The sequence below is a fragment of the Equus caballus genome, chromosome 11 (genome assembly GCF_041296265.1).
Source record: "Equus caballus isolate H_3958 breed thoroughbred chromosome 11, TB-T2T, whole genome shotgun sequence".
Classification (NCBI taxonomy): domain Eukaryota; kingdom Metazoa; phylum Chordata; class Mammalia; order Perissodactyla; family Equidae; genus Equus; species Equus caballus.
The window spans coordinates 35,443,910-35,464,686 of NC_091694.1; the positions used below are offsets into that span (position 1 = coordinate 35,443,910).

Here is a 20,777-nt window from a genome sequence, read left to right on the forward strand (position 1 = left end):
GCTAACATCCGTGCCCGTCTTCCTCTACTTTATATGTGGGACACCTACCACAGCATGTCTTGCCAACCGGTGCCATGTCCTGGGATCCAAACCGGCGAACCCCCGGCCACTGAAGTGGAATGTGCAAACTTAACCACTGCGCCACTGGGCTGGCCCTGTAAAGTCTATCTAAAAAATTACGTTTCTCTAAATCCTCCAATTGTGAGGTAAAAATACATTAATTACTCAGAGTAATAGACTTCTTTTGGTGCATTCATTAGGTTGAAACTTTTGAACACTACCTTTTGTAGTAATCTCCTAAAAAGTAGAATTCCAAACTCTGTAGAATAGAAAAACCATAATTCAAGTCAAATAAACATAATTCAAGGTCATTTCATCTCACGTCTATTTAATTATAATAGTGCCTACCATTTGTCTCTTACATATTACTAGATAACTGTTTCTTTCTTTTTTTTTTTTTGAGGAAGATTAGCCCTGAGCTAACTGCTGCCAACCCTCGTCTTTTTGCTGAGGAAGACTGGCCCTGAGCTAACATCCGTGCCCATCTTCCTCTACTGTATATGTGGGATGCCTGCCACAGCATGGCTTGCCAAGCAGTGCCATGTCCGCACCCAGGATCTGAACCGGCGAACCCCAGGCCGCCAGAGCAGAATGTGTGAACTTAACTGCTGCGCCCCTGGGCCAGCCCCTAGATAGCTGTTTCTAAAACAGCATTTTCCCACGTTTCTTTTGTAAAGGTTTTATTTTTCCTTTTTCTCCCCAAAGCCTCGGAGCACATAGTTGTGTATTCTGGTTGTGGGTCCTTCTAGTTGTGGCACGTGGGACACCACTTCAGCATGGCTTGAAGAGCGGTGCCATGTCCGTGCCCAGGATCCCAACCAGTGAAACCCTGGGCCGCCGAAGCAGAGCACGCAAACTTAGCCACTAGGCCATGGGGCCGGCCTCTCTTGAGTTCTTTAAAATGTTTTATTTATTTATTTATTTATTTATTTATTTATTGAGGAAGATCAGCCCTGAGCTAACATCTGCTGCCAGTCCTCCTCTTTTTGCTGAGGAAGACCAGCCCTGAGCTAACATCTGTGCCCATCTTCCTCTACTTTATATGTGAGACGCCTACCACAGCATGGCTTGCCAAGGGATGCCATGTCCGTACCTGGTATCCAAACCAGTGAACCTCCGGCCCCCGAAGCAGATCATGTGAACTGAGCTGCTGTGCCACTGGCCGGTCCCTAAAATGTTTCTTTTTTTTTTTTTTTTAGAAGAGACGATTTTTATTTTTTTTCCTTTTTCTCCCCAAAGCCCCTCGGTACATAGTCGTATATTCTTCATTGTGGGTCCTTCTAGTTGTAGCGTGTGGGATGCTGCCTCAGCGTGGTTTGATGAGCAGTGCCATGTCCGCACCCAGGATTCGAACCAACGAAACACTGGGCCCCCTGCAGCGGAGCGCGTGAACTTAACCACTCAGCCACCACTCAGCCACGGGGCCAGCCCCAAAATGTTTCATTTTTCAGAGCAAAAATTATAACATTGCCTGTTGAGGTTCTCAGTGTATGTAGTTGTAATATGTAAGACAACCAAAACATAAAGAGGAGAGAGTAATACAATGGTAAATTTTCAACATTCCACTTTAAGTGGTAACATATTGATTTTAAGTAGACTATAAAAGTTTGTGTATTGTAATCTCTAATTCAACCATTCACACTGCCAAAAGATTTTGCCTCAAAGATTAAAATTTAAGTTTTCAACTTTTCTTAGTGACATAGTATATTTAGGGTAAAAAATACACTAACATGCTTCACTCCATTTAGAACAACCTTCCAGATATCTGGAAGATGGTGAAAAGAACATTGTTCATTAATGTTACCAAAACAAACCCAGTGCACAGCTTATGAAAGCAATTCTAGAAAGCCTGTGTTTCACATGATTAATGCTTTTAACTTCTAGGTTGTGATGGACTGCCTCCAAGATGACCCTTAATAATGCCTATGTCCTAGTACTCCTAGATGTAGTTGCCTCCTACATTGTATCAGATTTGCTCTGTGCACTAATAAAATACAGCAGAATTGATGATACGATACTTTGGAGCTTAGGTTACAAAAGACATTGTGGCTTCTGCCTTGCTCTTTCCGGTATTGTTTGCTGTGGGGGAAGTTAACTGACAAACTGTGAGAAGCCCTCTGAAGGGGCATGTGTGGCAGGGAACTCAGGCCTCTTACCAATAGATCTGTGAGCCTTACGGGAAGCAGATCCCCCAGCCCTAGTCAAGCCTTCAGATGACTGTAGCCCTGATTGAAATCTTGACTGAAACCACATGAGACTGTCACCTAGCTGAGTCATTTCCAGATTTCTGACACTCAAAAATCATGGAGATAATGTTTGTTGTTTTAAGCTGCTAAATTTTGAGGTATTATTATGCAGCAATATATAACTAATACATTTTAATCTTTGCGGCGTAAAATAAATAGATCATGAATGATCTGTCCTACAAAATATTGAAGAGATACAGTATGTGGACATGATATTGTGATATAAGAAATATATATTTTGGTCTTTTTTTCTTTTCTCCCCAAAGCCACAGTATAGTTGTATATATCCTAGTTGTAGGTCATTCTAGTTCTTCTGTGTGGGATGCTGCCACAGCAAGGCCTGATGAACAGTGGGTAGGTCGGTGCCCAGGATCCAAACCAGCACACCCCAGGCTGCTGAAGGAGAGCCAGGGAACCCAACCCCTCGGCCACAGGGCCAGCCCCTTATTTTGGTTTTTGTCCCAGGCTCCTGGCTAAAACCTTTGTAACTTCCTAAGCGACAAAGGTGCAAGGAAAATCTTTTGTCTTTGGTCTTCAACCCCTGTTCTGATACAGAGCTCCTAAACCTTTTGGAATTTCCTGATAGGAGCAACTTTTGTTCCAATGAGGCAACTGTTGGTGGGCTCCCGCATAGCTTCAGGATGGGGGCCAGTCACCGGAAACAAGCCATGATTAGCTTGGAACTTTCAGCCTCATCCCTATCTCCTCCTAGTAGGGGAGAGGCTGGAGACTGAGTTAATAATCGATAACGCCAACATGATGAAGCCTCCACGAAACTGAACTACGGGGCTGAGAGAGCTTCCAGGCTGCTGAACCAGCTCACGTCCTGGGAGGGTGGTGCACCCCAAACCTATGGAGACAAAAACTCCTGTGCTTGGGACCCTTCTGGAACTTGACTGATGATGTTTCTCTTCACCTAGCTGTTCATCTACATCCTTTATTATACAATAAAGCGGCTAACATGTTTCCTTGAGTTCTGTGAGCTGTTCTAGCAAACTATCAAACCTGAGGAGGGGGTTGTGGCAACTCTGACTTATAGCCAGTTGGTCAGAAGTATATGTAACAACCTGGGGCTAGAGACTAGCATCTGAAATGGGGGGCAGTCTGCTGTGAGACTGAGCCCTTAACCTGTGTGACCTGCTAACTCCAGGTAGGTAGGGTCAGAACTAAATTGTATTGTGCGACACCCAGTTGGTGTCTGCTGACAATTAGAGAACAACTTGCTGTAGGAAAATCCACACATCTGGCATCAGAAGTTACTGTGTGAGGAGGTAAGTGTTTTCCTTTCAGTGGACATGTTTAAGTGACAGCGTAAGTCACTAAGTAAGTAATACATCCACAGACTAGACTACTAAAGAATGAAAAGGCTCTGTGACGGAACAATATGGAAAAATCTTCAAGATGAAAGATTGAGAGGTAAACACATATACAGTTACATGCATATGCACTGATGATCACTGAAAGAACACACAAAAAAGGAGGGAAATGTTGGCTGCCGTGGGGGCTGAGGTGGGTTTTTTTCATTGTACCACTTTATACAAGAATATTCCATCATGGGTTATACTATTGATTTATGTGTTGCATAGGCAAATAAAATTTAAATAAAAATAATAGAAACATGCAAACATTTTTTGTGATTGCTAACATCTACAACTCCTAAAGAATAGGCCGAAACAGAGTCCCAGGAACACCGACACAGAAAAGAGCTGATTCTAGCATTTGCAATTATGTATCTCAAACTAAAAATGTTTCCAGTGTTAAATAGCTACTAGTATGGCATGGAATTGGACTCTATTGCACTAAAAATAAGGTGACCTCGGAAGGAATTAATGTATGACATTTTGACATAATGCTGATTTGAAAAATAAAGATTACATGATCCACTAATCAAATGGAAATTTTAATTTCACACAGATACAAGATTATTTTCTTTACAACCACTGGCAAAAAAAGTGAGAAGTAGCTAAATGGATTTTTTCTTTAATATACATTCAGACTTGTCAAGTTTCCAGTTGGTGCCGCTAGGACAGTATCACAGGTCTAAAAGATGGAAAGACTCTTCACAATAAATTGACTCCAAAAGTGTCTGCTAGTTGCTATGTCTCTATCTGGGAAAGATCTGAAAAACAAACTCTTCAACATCCAAAAATCTTTTTAATTTTTTAATTTTTTGTTTTGGTGAGGAAGATTGGCCCTGAGCTAACATCTGTTGCCTATCTTCTGCTTTTTGCTTAAGGAAGATTGTGCCTGAGCTAACATCTGTGCCAATCTTCTTCTATTTTTGTATGTGGGACCCCACCACAGCATGGCTTGATGAGTGGTGTGTAGGTCTGCAGCTAGGATCCAAACCTGCAAACCCTGGGTCACCAAAGCAGAGTGCACAAACTTAACCACTATGCCACCAGACTGGGCCCCAAAAGTCCTTTTTAAAAACTATCCACAATTAACGTCTCACCAGGACCCCTAATTCTTTTTTTTTTTTAAAGATTTTTTTTTCCTTTTTCTCCCCAAAGCCCCCCAGGACATAGTTGTATATTCATCGTTGTGGGTCCTTCTAGTTGTGGCATGTGGGACGCCGCCTCAGCATGGCCTGGTCCGCATCCAGGATTCGAACCAATGAAACACTGGGCCACCTGCAGCAGAGCGTGCGAACTTAACCACTCGGCCAGGGGGCCAGCCCTGAGGACCACTAATTCTCAATCAATCATCTTATGGAAAATTGGTATGCATCCAATTGTGCAGCTCCTAGCATACTGTAGGTGCCTAATAAATGCTGAATTCATGAATTAACTCTTCAATCTCTCAATGAGAGGTCTTGTTCTAAATTTATAATAAATTTTGAAAATTTCTTTTTTTTTTTTTTAGGAAGATTAGCCCTGAGCTAATATCCGTGCCCACCTTCCTCTACTTTTTACGTGGGATGCCTACCACAGCATGGCATGCCAAGTGGTGCCATGTCCACACCTGGGATCTGAACTGGCGAAGCCCAGGCCACTGAAGCAGTGGAACGTGCGAACTTAACCGCTGTGCCACGGAGCCAGCCCCTTAACTGTATTCTTATTGTTGGATAGTTAGTCTGTTTTGATGTATTCTAAATTAAAATTAAAAACAGTGCAAAATGAACATTACATGTATTTTAAGTTGTTACTCTGAAGCATGATCATGGCCCAACACAAAGTTTATATTAAAACAAACCAACAACAAAAATCCAGCAACATCAGGAACAGTTCACTGATTTATTAGATGAACAAACATATATCCATATAATCAATGACAACTGTATGATATATAAAATAATTTAAGAAATGTTGGGAATTAGCAGCACCATCCGTTATTGAAATAGCAAGAAAAACTTCACATATTTTATGCAAACACTAGAAGAGGGTAACTACTAACAATGCCACTCAACATCTGGGATAATTCAGAAGAGCATCATTTTAGGCAAACACGCCTCCTTCTACTCCAAAGATTTGGTGAGTGTATCTGATGATTAATGTTTTTAAAAATGCTACTGAAATCAGAGATACTGCATAGTATTTTAATTAGGACAAGGAGACTAACACCCAGCTACTGTAGCATGGCTCAACACTTCTGCTTCTATGAAAAATTTAGTTCTGAATTATGAAATTAGAAATACAAAATAACTTTTAAAAGACACTAGTTGTCTCTAAGAAACATTAAGTGGAACACAGGTCACTATGAAAATACATCACTTTTCCAGTTTGCTTAATAATTTACTTTAAAAAGTTGTGTAGTTTTCATCACAAGTGACTTAGACAAATGTCTTAATAAGCATTTTAAAAAGTTTAAATGTATTCCTAGAATCTAAAAGATTCTTTTGATTTTTTTTAAAACATTTAGCCCTGTTATATTTACTGTGTATCAGAGTAAGGAACTGAGTTTGTGTAAAGGATACAAATTTACACACATTTTACAGCAACTTATAGCCTAACATCTATAAAATTCACATTTATAATACAAGCAAGTACAAGGCCAGGATAAAACTGTAGAATTCCAAAAAGTCAAACTGTATACTATTTTTATTTTTCCCCCTTAAAAAAAGTTCATCTTCGGCACCAACTTCAAACAGCCCTCTTGTCACCTAAGTTTGGAGAAGAACCATTTTCCAGATATGTTTCAGCAAACACAAACGGTTTTTCTGGGCTGGTGAAGCAGAGGATGTGCCATTTTCTTCTGCCCCCTAAGTCTGCGTCTCATGGTGAGCTTCCCCGAGCTCTTCCGCTGCGAGCTGGAGGGGAGGCTTGCAGGCTGGGCGCCGCTGCCCCGACTCAAGCCGTCCCGTCTGTGCTTCCTCATGAGAGGGCCAGAGTTGGACTCTTCTAATGTCCTTTTAAAATTTGCTGGAGGGGTTCTTTCAACTTCGTGGGCTTTCATCTGACCTGGAGTTGACAACTTTAAATTTTTTGGGTCCATGATGGTGTTTGTTGAATTGGTAGGCACAAGGCCAACGGACAGGCTATTATTCAAAGAATCATGTATCCTTAAAGTCAGGGCTTTAGTGCAATTTTCTTCCAGTGGCTCTGGATCTTTTGAGGGTATGACTGCAGCCTGCACACTCCCTCGTGCTATCTCAGCTGGGACTTCTAAATAATTCTCTGAGAAGGCATTACTACGAACAAGGGCAGGAATATGGTCCTTAGAGTTCAGCCTTGGCCATGGGTCCTCCTCCAGTGACTGAAAAACAAGAAGGTAAACCAAGTAAGAAATAATTTATTCTAGAATTCAGCTTAACCATTGGGGAGGTGAAGGGGTTTCATCAGAATAAATGATAATTTTTTTTCCTACTTTCTAAATTCTCATTTCTGAATATTTAGTAGTATGGAAAATGTGAAGGGCAACATTAAAGCAGCTACATCATATGGAAACCCAGATTACGGCTTTGCACCCTTCTCCCAAATACGAGATGCTGTCTGTGATGAGCAAAGTAGAACATATGGCACCCTGCTGAGCATGGCTGGGGCAACTCCTATTAAACAAATGAGAATCACACGGAAACTCTCAGGTATTGTTTTTGAAAAGCTTCACAGGTGATTCAGATATGCACCACTCCTTTAGATGTAATGGGCTGGGCCTACATATACCCAGAATACCCTCCCATCTTCAGGCTGGCAAGAACACTCTTCTTACCAAACCCAAATCTTCCATTGTAATAATATTTTACAAAATCATTGCCTTAGGAGTTTCTCAAGGACAGAGCTTAAGCATAAATGCTCTCTCCCTGTCAAGTGCATAACTAACATTTCCCTCAATCATTTTCTCTCAAATCAAATTTATTAAAATATTAATAAAATGTCCAAGCAAACTCTTTTGTAGAATGGTAAATGAAGACATATTATCTGGACTTCTTCTGACATAAAATTCCTTAGGAATAAACACCTTTCAAAAACGTGCTATATAAAAGTACATTTATAACATTTCCTTTAATGTGTCTAGAAGTAAAAAAAGGGGAATTCAAGCCATCTAAAAGTATTTCAATCTAACCATAAACATGAACACACTTTACTGAAAAAAACAAACTGACTAGGTCCAATGGAGACTGGAGATGAGAAAGCCTAATTTGGTACTGCCCTGAACAGACTGCTTCTCTTTTTTACTAAGAATATACTCTTTCTTTCTGGGGTCATTGGTTCATTTATTTATTTTACACTGCATGGTTTATTGAAAGCCCAATTTTTATCTGTTTTAACGCTGACTAGATGTCAGGCAACAACCTTATTTCAAAGTACCAGTGTTGACAAAGTGTAACAGAAGAGTCTCTGTTCTAGAATATTTACATATGGCTTTCAATAATATCAGCAAGAGTTGTATGTATGTGAGTTTATCCCTCTGTATTAGGTTGATTCCAATGCCTACCCTGCTCACAAGTATGTTCTTGCTGACCACAGAAAGCTGTATCTAGTCATACGTAATTGCTGACCCAGAGTTCATTCTGCTTTAATATAGAAGAAGGATTTGCAACAAGACCAGGCAGCAGCTAAGTTCTCTAGATAAAAGGATTCCTACTGCAAAACAATCTTATCACTAATTTAGGCGTAAGAAAAAAGGTACTAATCAAGCCATTTATAGGAATAGACCGTATTGCTCTAGTATGTATAACAAGGTTAGATATTAGATGGAATTCCTTTATAAAAGAAAAACAATGGGACAATTTCAGAGTTAACACAATTTATTGTAATTTCTGTTGTGCTGTGCCTTTTTAAATTCACAGACTATTATTCTGACACTACAGTGCGCTGGCTTTTCTTCCCTCACTTTCTCCTTGAATTTTTCCTTTTCCTTCTCTTTTTATTGGCATTCTGTGGGAATACATTGCATCTGTTAGCACAGGCAACTGCTTAAACTTGTTAGACTCATGCCACATTAAGTACCTGTATTGGTAAGCCTTCTATGTTCATAAAACATCTGTGATAATGAGATTACCTCCTAAAAATACATTGAAAGTTTTACTCCTTCAGAGATCAACTTTCTCACTCCATCTATCTTACAATCCAACATTAAATAACTAATTACAAATTGTGCCTAGAACACAATTGAAACTAAGTGTTAATTTTCTGAAAGAATTCTCTTCCTCATTCCTCCTTCCGATAGCTCTTGGCTTGTAAAAACAGCTAAATTTAGTTAGCCCCAAAGAAAAGATGGAGAAGGAAATGTGTGCCATAGTAATCTATCACTTAGAGGCACTTCTACTATATCCGGCCCCAAACAAAGTTCTGACTACTGATTTACATTAAGATTCAAACAGAAGTTGACATGTTTATAGATAAATAAACCTAGTCTCAAATGCCTAGTCTAAATGTGATCTTTTTCTTGTTTTTTAAAGATTTTATTTCTCCTTTTTCTTCCCAAAGCCCCCTGGTACATAGTTGTGTATTTTTAGTTGTGGGTCCTTCTAGTTGTCCTATGTGGGATGCCACCTCAGCATAGCCTGATGAGCATTGCCATGTCCACGCCCAGGATCCAAACCGGCGAAACCCTGGGTCACCAAAGCAGAGCGCGTGAACTTAACCAGTCGGCCACGGGGCTGGCCCCCAAAATGTGGTAAGTCTTAAAAACCATTCAAAATTAACCAAAATGTCATTATATTATTTGCCTTTATTTATTTGTTAGGTTAGAGCCAACAATACTAATTATTCTGAATGGCTCTAAATATTTCCCCATATTTAAGTGGGACCAACTGGTTAACAAATAACCATGCCTACATATAAGTTAGTACACATATAAATCTCCTTCTCTTTACTTTATTATTATTATTTGCTCATTTCTTAGAATTTTACAAGTGATTTTTAAACATATTTTATGTGTGATTTATGTACAATTTTACTAATGCCAATCAGCAGACCACAGTGATTTTTACTTGGGATCGATATTAAGAATACTTATTCATATCACAATGTTCTCTGTCCCCTCACTCTTTTTTTTTTTTTTCTTTAAGGAAGATTGGCCCTGAGCTAACATCTGCTGCCAATCCTCCTCTTTTTGCTGAGGAAGACTGGCCCTGAGCTAACATCCATGCCCATCCTCCTCTACTTTATATGTGGGACGCCTGCCACAGCACGGCTTGACAAACAGTGCGGTGCATATGCCTGCACCCAGGATCCTAACCGGCAAACCCCAGGCCACCAAAGCAGAACGTGTGAACTTAACTGCTGTGCCACTGGACTGGCTCCTGTCCCCTCACTCTTACCTCCACCCTAATGTCTCCTTCTCTATTCTGCCTAAAGGTCAGTTATTCAAATATAAATACACTGGGGGGGGGGGGGGAGGGCTGGCCCAGTGGCGCAGTGTTTAAGTTCACACACTCTGCTTCGCGGCCTGAGGTTCACAGGTTCAGATCCCAGGCGTGGACCCACACACCACTCATGAAGCCAAACTGGGGCAGTGTTCCATATACAAAATAGAGGAAGACTGGCACAGATGTCAGCTCAGAGCCACTCTTCCTCATCGCAAAATAACTTCACAAAAAACAACAAAAAAAACAAATACACTAGGGAACATGAGAGTAATACAATCAAATTCAGAAATAGGAAAATACTCAAACGAACATAAGCTCCTTCACAACTTTCAAAGGAGAATGAAGAACTTTAAAAGGTTTCAATCTGTATTATCATTCAAGAGTTTTCAAAGAAAAGAAAGCTTTAATAAGAAATTATTTTAAGAAAATTAGTATAAAATATTACTTTGTCAATTTCTAAATGAAGTGTCCAAGTAAGGAAAATTGGGTTGCCATATATAAGTGAAGTAAAAGAAAGCAAAGCAGTAATAGTAAATTTCCAAACGCTGAGTATAAGAATCACAATACCCAAAATTAATTAAATTCTTTGTACTGTGTAGCTCTGAGTACCTTTAAAAATTGCTTGAATACATGACATAAAATCCACCATATTTCTCATTTTATTTAAAAAAATTTTTTGAGGAAGATTAGCCCTGAGCTAACGTCCACCACGAATCCTCCTCTCTTTGCTGAGGAAGACTGGCCCTGAGCTAACGTCCGTGCCCATCTTCCTCTATTTATATATGGGATGCCTGCTAAAGCATGGCCTGATAAACAGTGTGTAAGTCTGCGTCTGGGATCCAAACTGGTGAACCCTGGGCCGCCAAAGAGGAGCATGCAAACTTAACTGCTGCACCACTGGGCCAGCCCCTGTATTTCCCATTTTAATGGTCTTCTGAAAGCACATTCTCAGAAGGCCTGGTATATCAAGGCAGTTATCAATATGACTAATTTTTAGTAGGAAAAAACTGGGATAAAATCAGAAAAAGGGAAATATGGTACTATTTAAATTTGTTTATTTCAAAGCATATCTTTAACTCTTTCATTATCAACATGGATAAAAAATAGGAATGATGTTTCTTATCTGTAGTAATATACAACCAATTCTAAGGTCTGACATCCTAAGGTCCAGTTCAATCTTGATTCTGTATGATCCTGTTCAACTTGCTTAATCTCTCAGTCTTACTCATAAAATGGAATAACAGCTGAACTATTTACTTTTCTGAGTTATGAGGTTCAAATGAAATACCATATATGAAAGTGCTTCACAAACTTTTAAATGCTTTACCAATGTTCATAGGATTAGAAGAAGATCAAACATTAATTCTGTTAATAATCTTCAGGAGCCACATCCAATCACCTTCCTACTAGGTGCTGTACATACAGCTGGCATTCAGATTAGTACCAACGTGAAGATGGCTCACTGATGATAGTCACATGACAAAGAGCCACCACTTTTTTGAACCTAGTTCAAATCGAAAGTCCCATTACATAAAGAATCTGAAAACTGTTTCCAGGCAACATGAACCAAAGACATTCTGTCTACTAAAACAACTTAAATACTATAGAACTATATACCTTGACTGGTGGTGTAGAACAGGGGGAAGGAGCCATCACTGAGGTTTCCTGACTATTATAGGAAGGGCTATCAGTCAGGTTCAGATAGAGCTCATCTTCATTGGTGAAGTTTCCCCGACTGTCCACTCCTGGAGAGATGCAGATCACTATGGCACTAGTATTGTCTGCTCGAAGCATACGCTGCCTCCAGCGGCCCAGTGCTCGATTCACAAGCATTTTGGCACAAGATTGTCTGTGCTCACCCTGTATTTAAAAGAACAAAGAGAAGGAAGGTTAACAACTCAGATTAAGTCACCACTATATGTATCAAACTAAAAATCAGGTGTTTAATACGGCCTAAATAAATTAAATTTCCAAAATTCCAAACATTATTCACAGTCCCCAAAACGACGTTAAAACAGTATTGCTCTAAATTTAAAAAAATAATAAAACAAGGCCTTAACCTGTGGTTAAATTCAGGGACCATCTGTAGGAGGCTTTTCACAACACAACACAAAGCTCAGTTACAGATATGCACCCTAGTATTTGGAAACTGACACCTCTCTTAATGAAGGAAGAAATTTTAGCAGAAAAAAAAGTGCAATGGATGCCAAATGAAGAGAGAGTCAACAAGCCAAAAAAAACAATAAAGTCGTTTTAAGTTTGTTACTCCTTTTTCATGTTTCATGATGTCCTTTTTAATGTCCCTCTTTCCTTTTTCTTTCTTTTTTTTGAGCAAGACTAGCTCTGAGCTAACACCTGTGCCTATCTTCCTCCGCTTTACATGTGGGACAAATGCCACAGCATGGCTCAATAAGCGGTGCGCAGGTCGGCACCTGGGATCCAAACCGGCAACCCCGGGCTGCTGAAGTGGAGGGTGTGAACCCAACCGCTATGCCACCAGGCTGGCCCCTTTACTTTTCGTTAGTTTATTTTTACGGCAAAATTGCCTTACAGCCAATCAGTTACGTGGCGAAAATGCTTGTGGCAAAGATGTCTATGGCAAAAGCACCTAGAATCATAGCATATACTATAAAACTGTAAGCACTAGATAAAATAATATATAATGTACTATAAGTCATTTGGCTTTCATCTATACTCCTGAAGTTTATATATTCAAACTGGATAAAGAACTGGAGTTTTTTTCATCCTTTCCTTGGGTAAACAGGGAATTATCTTTATTTGGGGTTGTCTGATTGTGGACATATTACAGTATTCGAACACATTAATGATGGCAACCTGCAGATAACTCCTCTCAGCTGCTGTGTTTAAAACCCCAATATTAAGCCATCCTTACAATACCAAGATATAGGTACCATTTTGTAATGATTTTTTTTTACCATTGATTTTTTTTCCTTTCTCTTATCTTTTCTGTGCAATTTTATTATCAAGATTTACTAGTGTCTGGGGGCCGGCCCGGTGGCACAGCGGTTAAGTTCGCACATTCCGCTTCTCTGCAGCTAGGGGTTCGCTGGTTCGGATCCCGGGTGTGGACATGGCACTGCTTGGCACGCCATGCTGCGGTAGCCGTCCCAGATATAAAGTAGAGGAAGATGGGCATGGACGTTAGCTCAGGGCCAGGCTTCCTCGGCAAAAAGAGGAGGACTGGCAGTAGTTAGCTCAGGGCTAATCTTCCCCCCCCCCAAAAAAAAAAAAAAAGATTTACTAGTATCATAAAACAAAGGTACTAATCCCATAGTAAAGCTTGGAGCAGCCTTTCTATATTCTATTTTCTGAAACTTTTTTATAACATATGGATTTACCCGTTCCTTCAGTATTTGCTACAATTTGCCTAATGTTTGTTTTTGTAGGTATATTTTAAAACCAATTCAACTGATTTTATGGTTACAATTGATTAAAGCTTTTTATTCCTTCATAAGTCAATATTAGTATTTTATACTTTTCTAAATAACCTTTCTCATTTATCAAATTAATTACCATGAAGTTGTTTTATTATTATGAGGCAAAAAAAAATCTCTATTTTTAAGTGTAGCTATGTCCACTCCACTTCTTTTTGTGCTTTTTGCTTGTTCTAGAAAGATAATGCCTTTGTTTATCTTTTTAAAGAACTACTTCTGGGTTTTGTGAATCTATGTCATTAGTTTCTGTTCTTTATTATTTTCATCCTCCTCTTTTGGAGTTTTACTCCAATGTCCTTTTTATGATTTGAGTGGATCAGTTAGCTCATTTTCTTCATAGTGGATCATTTACTTATATAGTTTGCTTTTCAGCAGTGAATTTTTTTTAATGTGGAATACCATGAGCCTTGGGTTATGAGAGCATCATTTTATGGGCCACTAAACAAAGAAAAAATACTGTCACTTGAACTGTAATACACTATGCCATCAATCAGAAAAATCATTCCAATTTCAGAGATGTTAAGCGAAAAAATATGCACCTCACAGCTGATGAAAGGCGGCACCAATCTCTAATTCCTGAGTCTATCACATTCCCCAGCACACACATTCATCACTCTCCAAACACTAGCTCACTGAGACCTCGCTGAAGGACTCCTCTACCTTCTACTTCTTCAGTATGACCTGTTTCCTTTCCTCACAAAGCTCAATAAAAAGAATCTACATAAGCCATTCCCACTGCCTGACCTGCACTATTCCCTCAGCTCACTGATTCTGCTGACATGAGCCCCCCAATACTGTGTCCTTTTCTTCTACCACACAGTCTCACGAGATGATCTTGTAAATTGTCACAGCTTTACCTAACACTGTTAACACTCAAATTTAGTATTTCCAGGCTTCTCTCTCAAATATCTATCTAGATGAACCAGAGGCACCTCCAAGTCAACATGCGTACATCTGAACTAATTACCTTCCCTCTCCCCCAAAATAATGCGTTTCTTCTTGATAAGAACTACCAGTCACCAGTGAGAAATTTGGGTGTCATCATACTCTCCCTCCTTAAAAACCCAAGTTCTGTCCATTCTGCCACTCACGCATTTCTTTTGCTCTTGTGTGCATATGTTGCTGCTGTTGTTTTTTTTTTTACCACTGCTGCCTTAGAACAAGCTTACAAAATTTCTCATTTAGAATATAATGGCAGAGAGCCAGCCCTGATGGCCTAGCAGTTAAAGTTCGGCACGCTCTGCTTCAGTGGCCTGGGTTCAGTTCCTGGGCGCAGAACCACACCACTCGTCTGTCAGTAGCCATGCTGTGGTGGCAGCTCACATAGAAGAGCTAGAAGGATTTAGAACTAGAATATACAACTATTCACTGGAGCTTCAGGAGAAAAAAAAGAATTAACAGCAGCCTCCAAATAGGAAGCCTAATAGATCCATTAATAAAAATCAAATCAGTTATACTGGCAATAAGAATCAACATGTGAAGAGGTGGAGACAGACCCTGTAACTATGACTCCACTCATCAAAATTAACCCTCTCGGGGCTGGCCTGGTAAATTCAACCCCATCTTTAAGACTTGGTCAAATATCATTCTTGTCCATAACACTTCCTTATGCATTCTTCCCAAATTTCCTATCTTCTCCCTCTCAGTTCTCATAACATGGCTTCTAATTATTGTTATATGATGCTTCCTTCAACACTCATTTTAAAACCACTTTGTGGGGGCCGGCCCAGTGGCACAGTGGTTAAGTGCGCACGTTTCGCTTTGGTGGCCCAGGGGTTGCCGGTTCAGATGCCAGGTTGGGGCATGGCACTGCCTGGCACATCATGTTGTGGTAGGCGTCCGACATATAACGTAGAGGAAGATGGGCACGGATGTTAGCTCAGGGCTAGTCTTCCTCAGCAAAAAGAGGAGGATTGGCAACAGTTACCTCAGGGCTAATCTTCCTCAAAAAAAGAAAAGAAAACCACTTTGCTGTTTATGAATAGGTTCTCCCAATCCCAATCATTAAGGAATTCTAAATCCAAGAGACAAAACAGTCTTTATTTTATTTAACCTTTGTTCTACATCTGATGTGACTGACAAAATGCAACACGATAGCCCTGAGGTTGCAAAAACGAATCAAGACATAACTCTTACCTTTAAACAACTTACAATCAAATGGTATTGATAGTGATTTATATATCCTATTTGTAATAATATGGTAAATGCTGAGCAAGGACTATATCCTATTTACCTTTGTATCCCCTGTATCTAGTACCTAATATGTTAGTTGAGTGAATGAATCAAGGGAAATTAATACAAGTTCTTTTATTTTGCCTCTTTTTCACTTGAAAATATTCCATTTTACCATTCCTCCCATCTTAGAGAAAGATCATGTCCTTTGAGCCACTGAGCCCAGTTACTTCCATGTGTTCTGGACCTTCATTCTATCAATTATCTCTTATTTCTCTTGAATTGTCAATCTTTCTCTTAAGGCTACAAAACCACTTTCAAGACTCTCCCTACTTTTTCAAGCTAACAATGGCACACTCCCTTGTCTTCCTGAACATTCACTACATCTATTCCTGGGCTCACAAAGCACTCTTTCTACTTCTAATCTCCTCATGCCCTCATCACTTCAACCAAAACTCTTCATCCTTGAAGGTCAAGAAGAAGGTCCTAACTGTAAAACTCAATACCCTGTTCTCATCTATCTGCCTCTACTTGTTTGCAGAATTTGACATTGCTGACTACAGGCACACCTTGGAGATATTACAGGTTTAGTTCCAGACCACCGCAATAAAGCGAGTATACATAATAAAGTGAGTCACATGAATTTTTTGGTTTCCTAGTGCACATAAAAGTTATGTTTACACTATACTGTAGTCTATTAAGTATGAAATAGCATTATGTCTAAAAAGAACAATGTGCATACCTTAATCATAAAAACTATTGCTAAAAATGTTAACCATCAGCTGAGCCTTCAGCAAGTTGTAACCTTTTTGCTGGTGGAGGGTCTTGTAAAAAAAACACTGTCTGTGAAGTGCAATAAAGTGCAGTGCAATAAAATGAGGTTATGCCTATACTACCCCAAAACTCTCTTTCCTTGCCTTCAACAACACTGCACTCTTCCAATTCTCCTTACTTTGTCATTGCTCAGAATAAAGAGGAAATCAATCTTCAAGGAAGTCAGGAAGGAAAGAAAAGGATTTTCCCACAGATGGTTGTTTCTAGGTTTGCAACTGACTAAAAAAAGGACAGGTGACATACAGTTACTATGTGATCCAGCAATTCCACTCCTAGGTATACACCTAAGAGTACTGAAAACATGTCTACAGAAAAACTTGTATATGAATGTTCATAGTAGTGTCAATGCATAATAGCCAAAAAGTACAAACAACTCAAATATCCATCAATTGATGAATGGATGGATAAATGAGATGTGGTATATCTATCAATGGAAAATAATTCAGTCCATAAAAAGGAATAAAGTGCTGATACAAGCAACATGGATGAGCCTTAAAAACATTACACTTAAGTGAAAGAAGTCAGACACAAAAGGCCACATATTGGATGATCTCATTTATATGAAATACCCAAAAGAGGCAAATAAATAGACACAGAAAGATTAGTGGTTGCCAGGGGTTGGCAGTACTAGGAGATAGTGAATGATTGCTAATGGTTATAGAGTTTGTTGGGGGACAGTGATAAAAGCGTTCTGGAATTAGATAGTGGAGATGGTTGCATAACTTTGAGAACATACTTTAAGAACCACCGAATTATACATTTTTTTAAAAAGGGTAAATTTTATGGTATGTGAATTACATCTCTATTTTTTTAAAAACAGAGTTGGCGAGGTTTCAAAGGCCTGTAAAGTCAAGGGCTGTTCATAATGAAGTCAGTGTTTGTGTTTTGTTATCTAGTTTCATTTACTTATTTCCTGTCTCATTCCCTTAATGAGCTGCAACATCTATGTTTCACCCATTTATAGAGCCAGCCAAATACAAAAATCTGCTCAAGGTGAATATCCATAGTTCATAATCAAGACCCCTGACAAAAGTACCACAACAATGTGTAGACAATAATATCAAATTATTGAGTTACTTGCTCACCATCAAGTATTTTTTCTCCTCTTGGTCCTGGCACATTGAGATGGCATCTTGAGGTGGAATCATATTCCAAAGCCCATCACTCCCCAAGATGATATACTTGTGCTTCTGGGGGTCAAGAGTGTGGACACTTGTGTCTGGTTCAGGTGATACCACAAACTCACCGCTGAAGAAATCATAGCTCCACAAATCTCCTGGGGGGCAGGGAGCAGAAGCAGCAAGAAATATTATTTCCAAGCTAATAATATCACAGCAACACATTTAGGAGGAAATCTAGATGTTCAACACAATAAATGCAGAAAAGCATTTAATAACTTTCAAAATACATCATGCTATACATTAAAAAAAAAAAACTCCTAGCAAACTAGAAATAAAAGGTAACTCCCTTAACTTGATAAAAGTATGCCTTCTATCACTACTTCTCTTTCAATACTATACCGGAGGTCCTTCCCAGCTTAGCAAGACAGTAAAAATACATCAGATATATGAATTGACAAGAAGAAACTAAAACTATCATTATTTGCAGACAATTTTATTTCTATATGAAAAACAAAAAGGAAATTGGATAAATTATCAAAATAGGACCATTTAGCAAAGTTGTTAAATAGAAACCCAATATATAAAAGTCAACTATATTTCTATTTAGTAGCAAGAAATAGAAAATTAAAATTTTAAACAATTCCATTTACAACAGTTTACCAAATGTAAGGTACTTAGAAATGAATTTAACAAAAGGCGTGCAAGTCTTTTATGGAGAAGATTATACAATTAGCTTCCAAAACATTAAAAAGACTATATAAAAAATAAATGGATAAATAAACTATATTCATAGATAAAGACTTAATATTAGGGGGCTGGCCCCGTGGCCGAGTGGTTAAGTTCGCGCGCTCCGCTGCAGGCGGCCCAGTGTTTTGTCGGTTCGAATCCTGGGCGCGGACATGGCACTGCTCATCAGACCACCCTGAGGCGGCGTCCCACATGCCACAACTAGAGGGACCCACAATGAAGAATATAGAACTATGTACCGGGGGGCTTTGGGGAGAAAAAGGAAAAAAATAAAATCTTAAAAAAAAAAAGACCATATTATAAAAATGTTAATTCTTCCAAAAATAACCTATAAAGTCAATGTAATTCCAACCAAAATCCCAAAAAGATTTTTGTAGAATTCGACACGCTGATTCTAAAATGTATATGGAAGAGCAAAGTGCCAAGACCAACCTACATAATTGTGAAGAAAAGAGAAGGGGGGCAGGGTGGGACCTGCTCTACAAAGAGGAGCAAACTGCCTGTTAACCTGTAGGTCAAGAAAGTGCCTATATCAAAACTTACAGAATGAGTGCCAGTCACTTGGAATAAAATTCTAGAGCTAAAAATGAGCATTTTTATGCTCTTAATCTACCATATGACCAGTCTTTGGAGATCAATAGTTCACCCTATCAGTGAGCCAGAAAAAGAATTTTCTTACATAGTTATCCTCCTTCTTAATTAGCTACATATAAAACAATGCCTAAACTCCTGCCTTTTAGACCTACTAGATATAAACCTCAAAATGTTCAACAGAAAAGAACTTTGAGTTGACTCAGGCCAACAAAAAGATCAATAAAACAGAAACAGAAAAAAAACCAATTTATTGAAACCATCCACTCTTCTGTGATACATAAGACAAAGTAAGTGGAACAATATAAACGTTTTTTTTGCTCCCCAAAATTGGGGAAGGAGAAGACAGAAAGGAGAAAATATTAATTTCTGCCTCTCTTGTTTATTGTGAAGTACTTTGGGGAAAGGTCTAAATTAAAAGCAAAAAGTTTTCAGAGAAGAGGGTAAATCATTTTTGCCTCCTTTCGGCAGGTCCGACTTTTTGCTAAACAACAAGAGGAAGCTCTTTGTCTTTTCCCTTCCTTATTTGAACTTCCCCATTACCAGCCGTCAGAAATACTGGCCAATTCAAACATGCTCAGAGGCCAAGGAAAGAATAATTCAAATCAATTATTCCACTTCAAAATAGCAAAACTCATTGCTAAATCAGCCTCTTGAAAGGGGCAATTCATCCTTCAGTGGCAAAAGAGAACACACATGACCACTAAAAGCTAATTATAGTCTAAGTTGGCTTACAAAGACATATTTACTTCTTTATAACCAGCAAAAAAAAACTCCTTGGTTGATGAAATTATAAAAATGAACATGGAAACAGTTAAGATAAATAATAAGGCAGCAATTACACAGTTCATAAGTGATGTTAAAAGCTTTCAAAAGCAGTTTTTTCCCATTTTGGGGGATTAATATTGACACTCCAAGAAAGAACATAAATTTATATAAAGCAGAATTCCCTAGTATGTCTAAAGTTAAAATACAGGTGAAAAAACAAATTAAAATTTTCGATCTATTGCAGATTATACGACCTTGAAGAAGGGTCACAGTGTCTCACATATAAACTAACATTAGTATCTATATAAATTTGAAAATATTTTTAAATAAGTTATTTATTTGAATAGGTAATACATGCACATGGTACAAAAAACCAGAAGATACAAAAAGATATACAGTAAAACAATCTCCCTTCCCATTCCTGTCCTTCCCAGTTCTCCACTTAGGCTGTTCCCTATTGCTCTCATGGATCCTTCTAGGGATGGCTATGTCAAGCAACTATGCACACTCCTTTGGCAAGTCATTCTCTCAAGGTAGGCTTGTAACTGTAAGAATTACTCTTTCAGTGACAACTCCTAAATCACTAGTCCCTAATATCTTCCCAATCGCTGTTTCTTTCATTCTCACTAAACCTCAATACATTCCCAGAAGAAGAGCCTATTTCTCCTAACTTAAATTTCTAAAACTCTGAGTTTTGATTGGGATTGCCCTCAATCTATAGATCAGCTTGGAAAGAAATGCCACCTTAACAATAACAATATTGTTATTGTTACTCGGATTCTCCCAATCAAAGAACATGGTGCATCTCTATTTAGGTCTTTGATTTCTTTCATCAGTGTTTTATAGTTTTCAGCATACAAATCTCGAACATACTGCATTACAATTTTACCTAAGTATTCATGTTTTTTGTGCAGTTATAAATGATACTTAAATTTCAATTTTGAATTGCTCATTTCTAGTACATAAAAATATGACTGACGGTGTACACTGAATTTGGATCTTGTGACCTTGTTGAGTTCACTTACTAATT

At 38.7% G+C, this 20,777-nt stretch overlaps 1 protein-coding gene across 1 annotated transcript in view; it reads right to left on the reverse strand.

The window, feature by feature from the left end:
• Nucleotides 1-5,528: 5,528 nt before the first annotated feature.
• PPM1D (protein phosphatase, Mg2+/Mn2+ dependent 1D) overlaps nt 5,529-20,777 on the reverse strand; it is a 53,897-nt gene continuing 38,648 nt past the window's right edge. The window contains exons 5-7 of the mRNA XM_014737018.3: nt 17,606-17,796; nt 11,677-11,919; nt 5,529-7,001 (exon numbers count right to left, since the gene is read on the reverse strand). Of these exons, the coding sequence (XP_014592504.2) occupies nt 6,444-7,001; nt 11,677-11,919; nt 17,606-17,796 (992 nt within the window). The 3' untranslated portion in view covers nt 5,529-6,443. The remainder of the gene's footprint in view (nt 7,002-11,676; nt 11,920-17,605; nt 17,797-20,777) is intronic.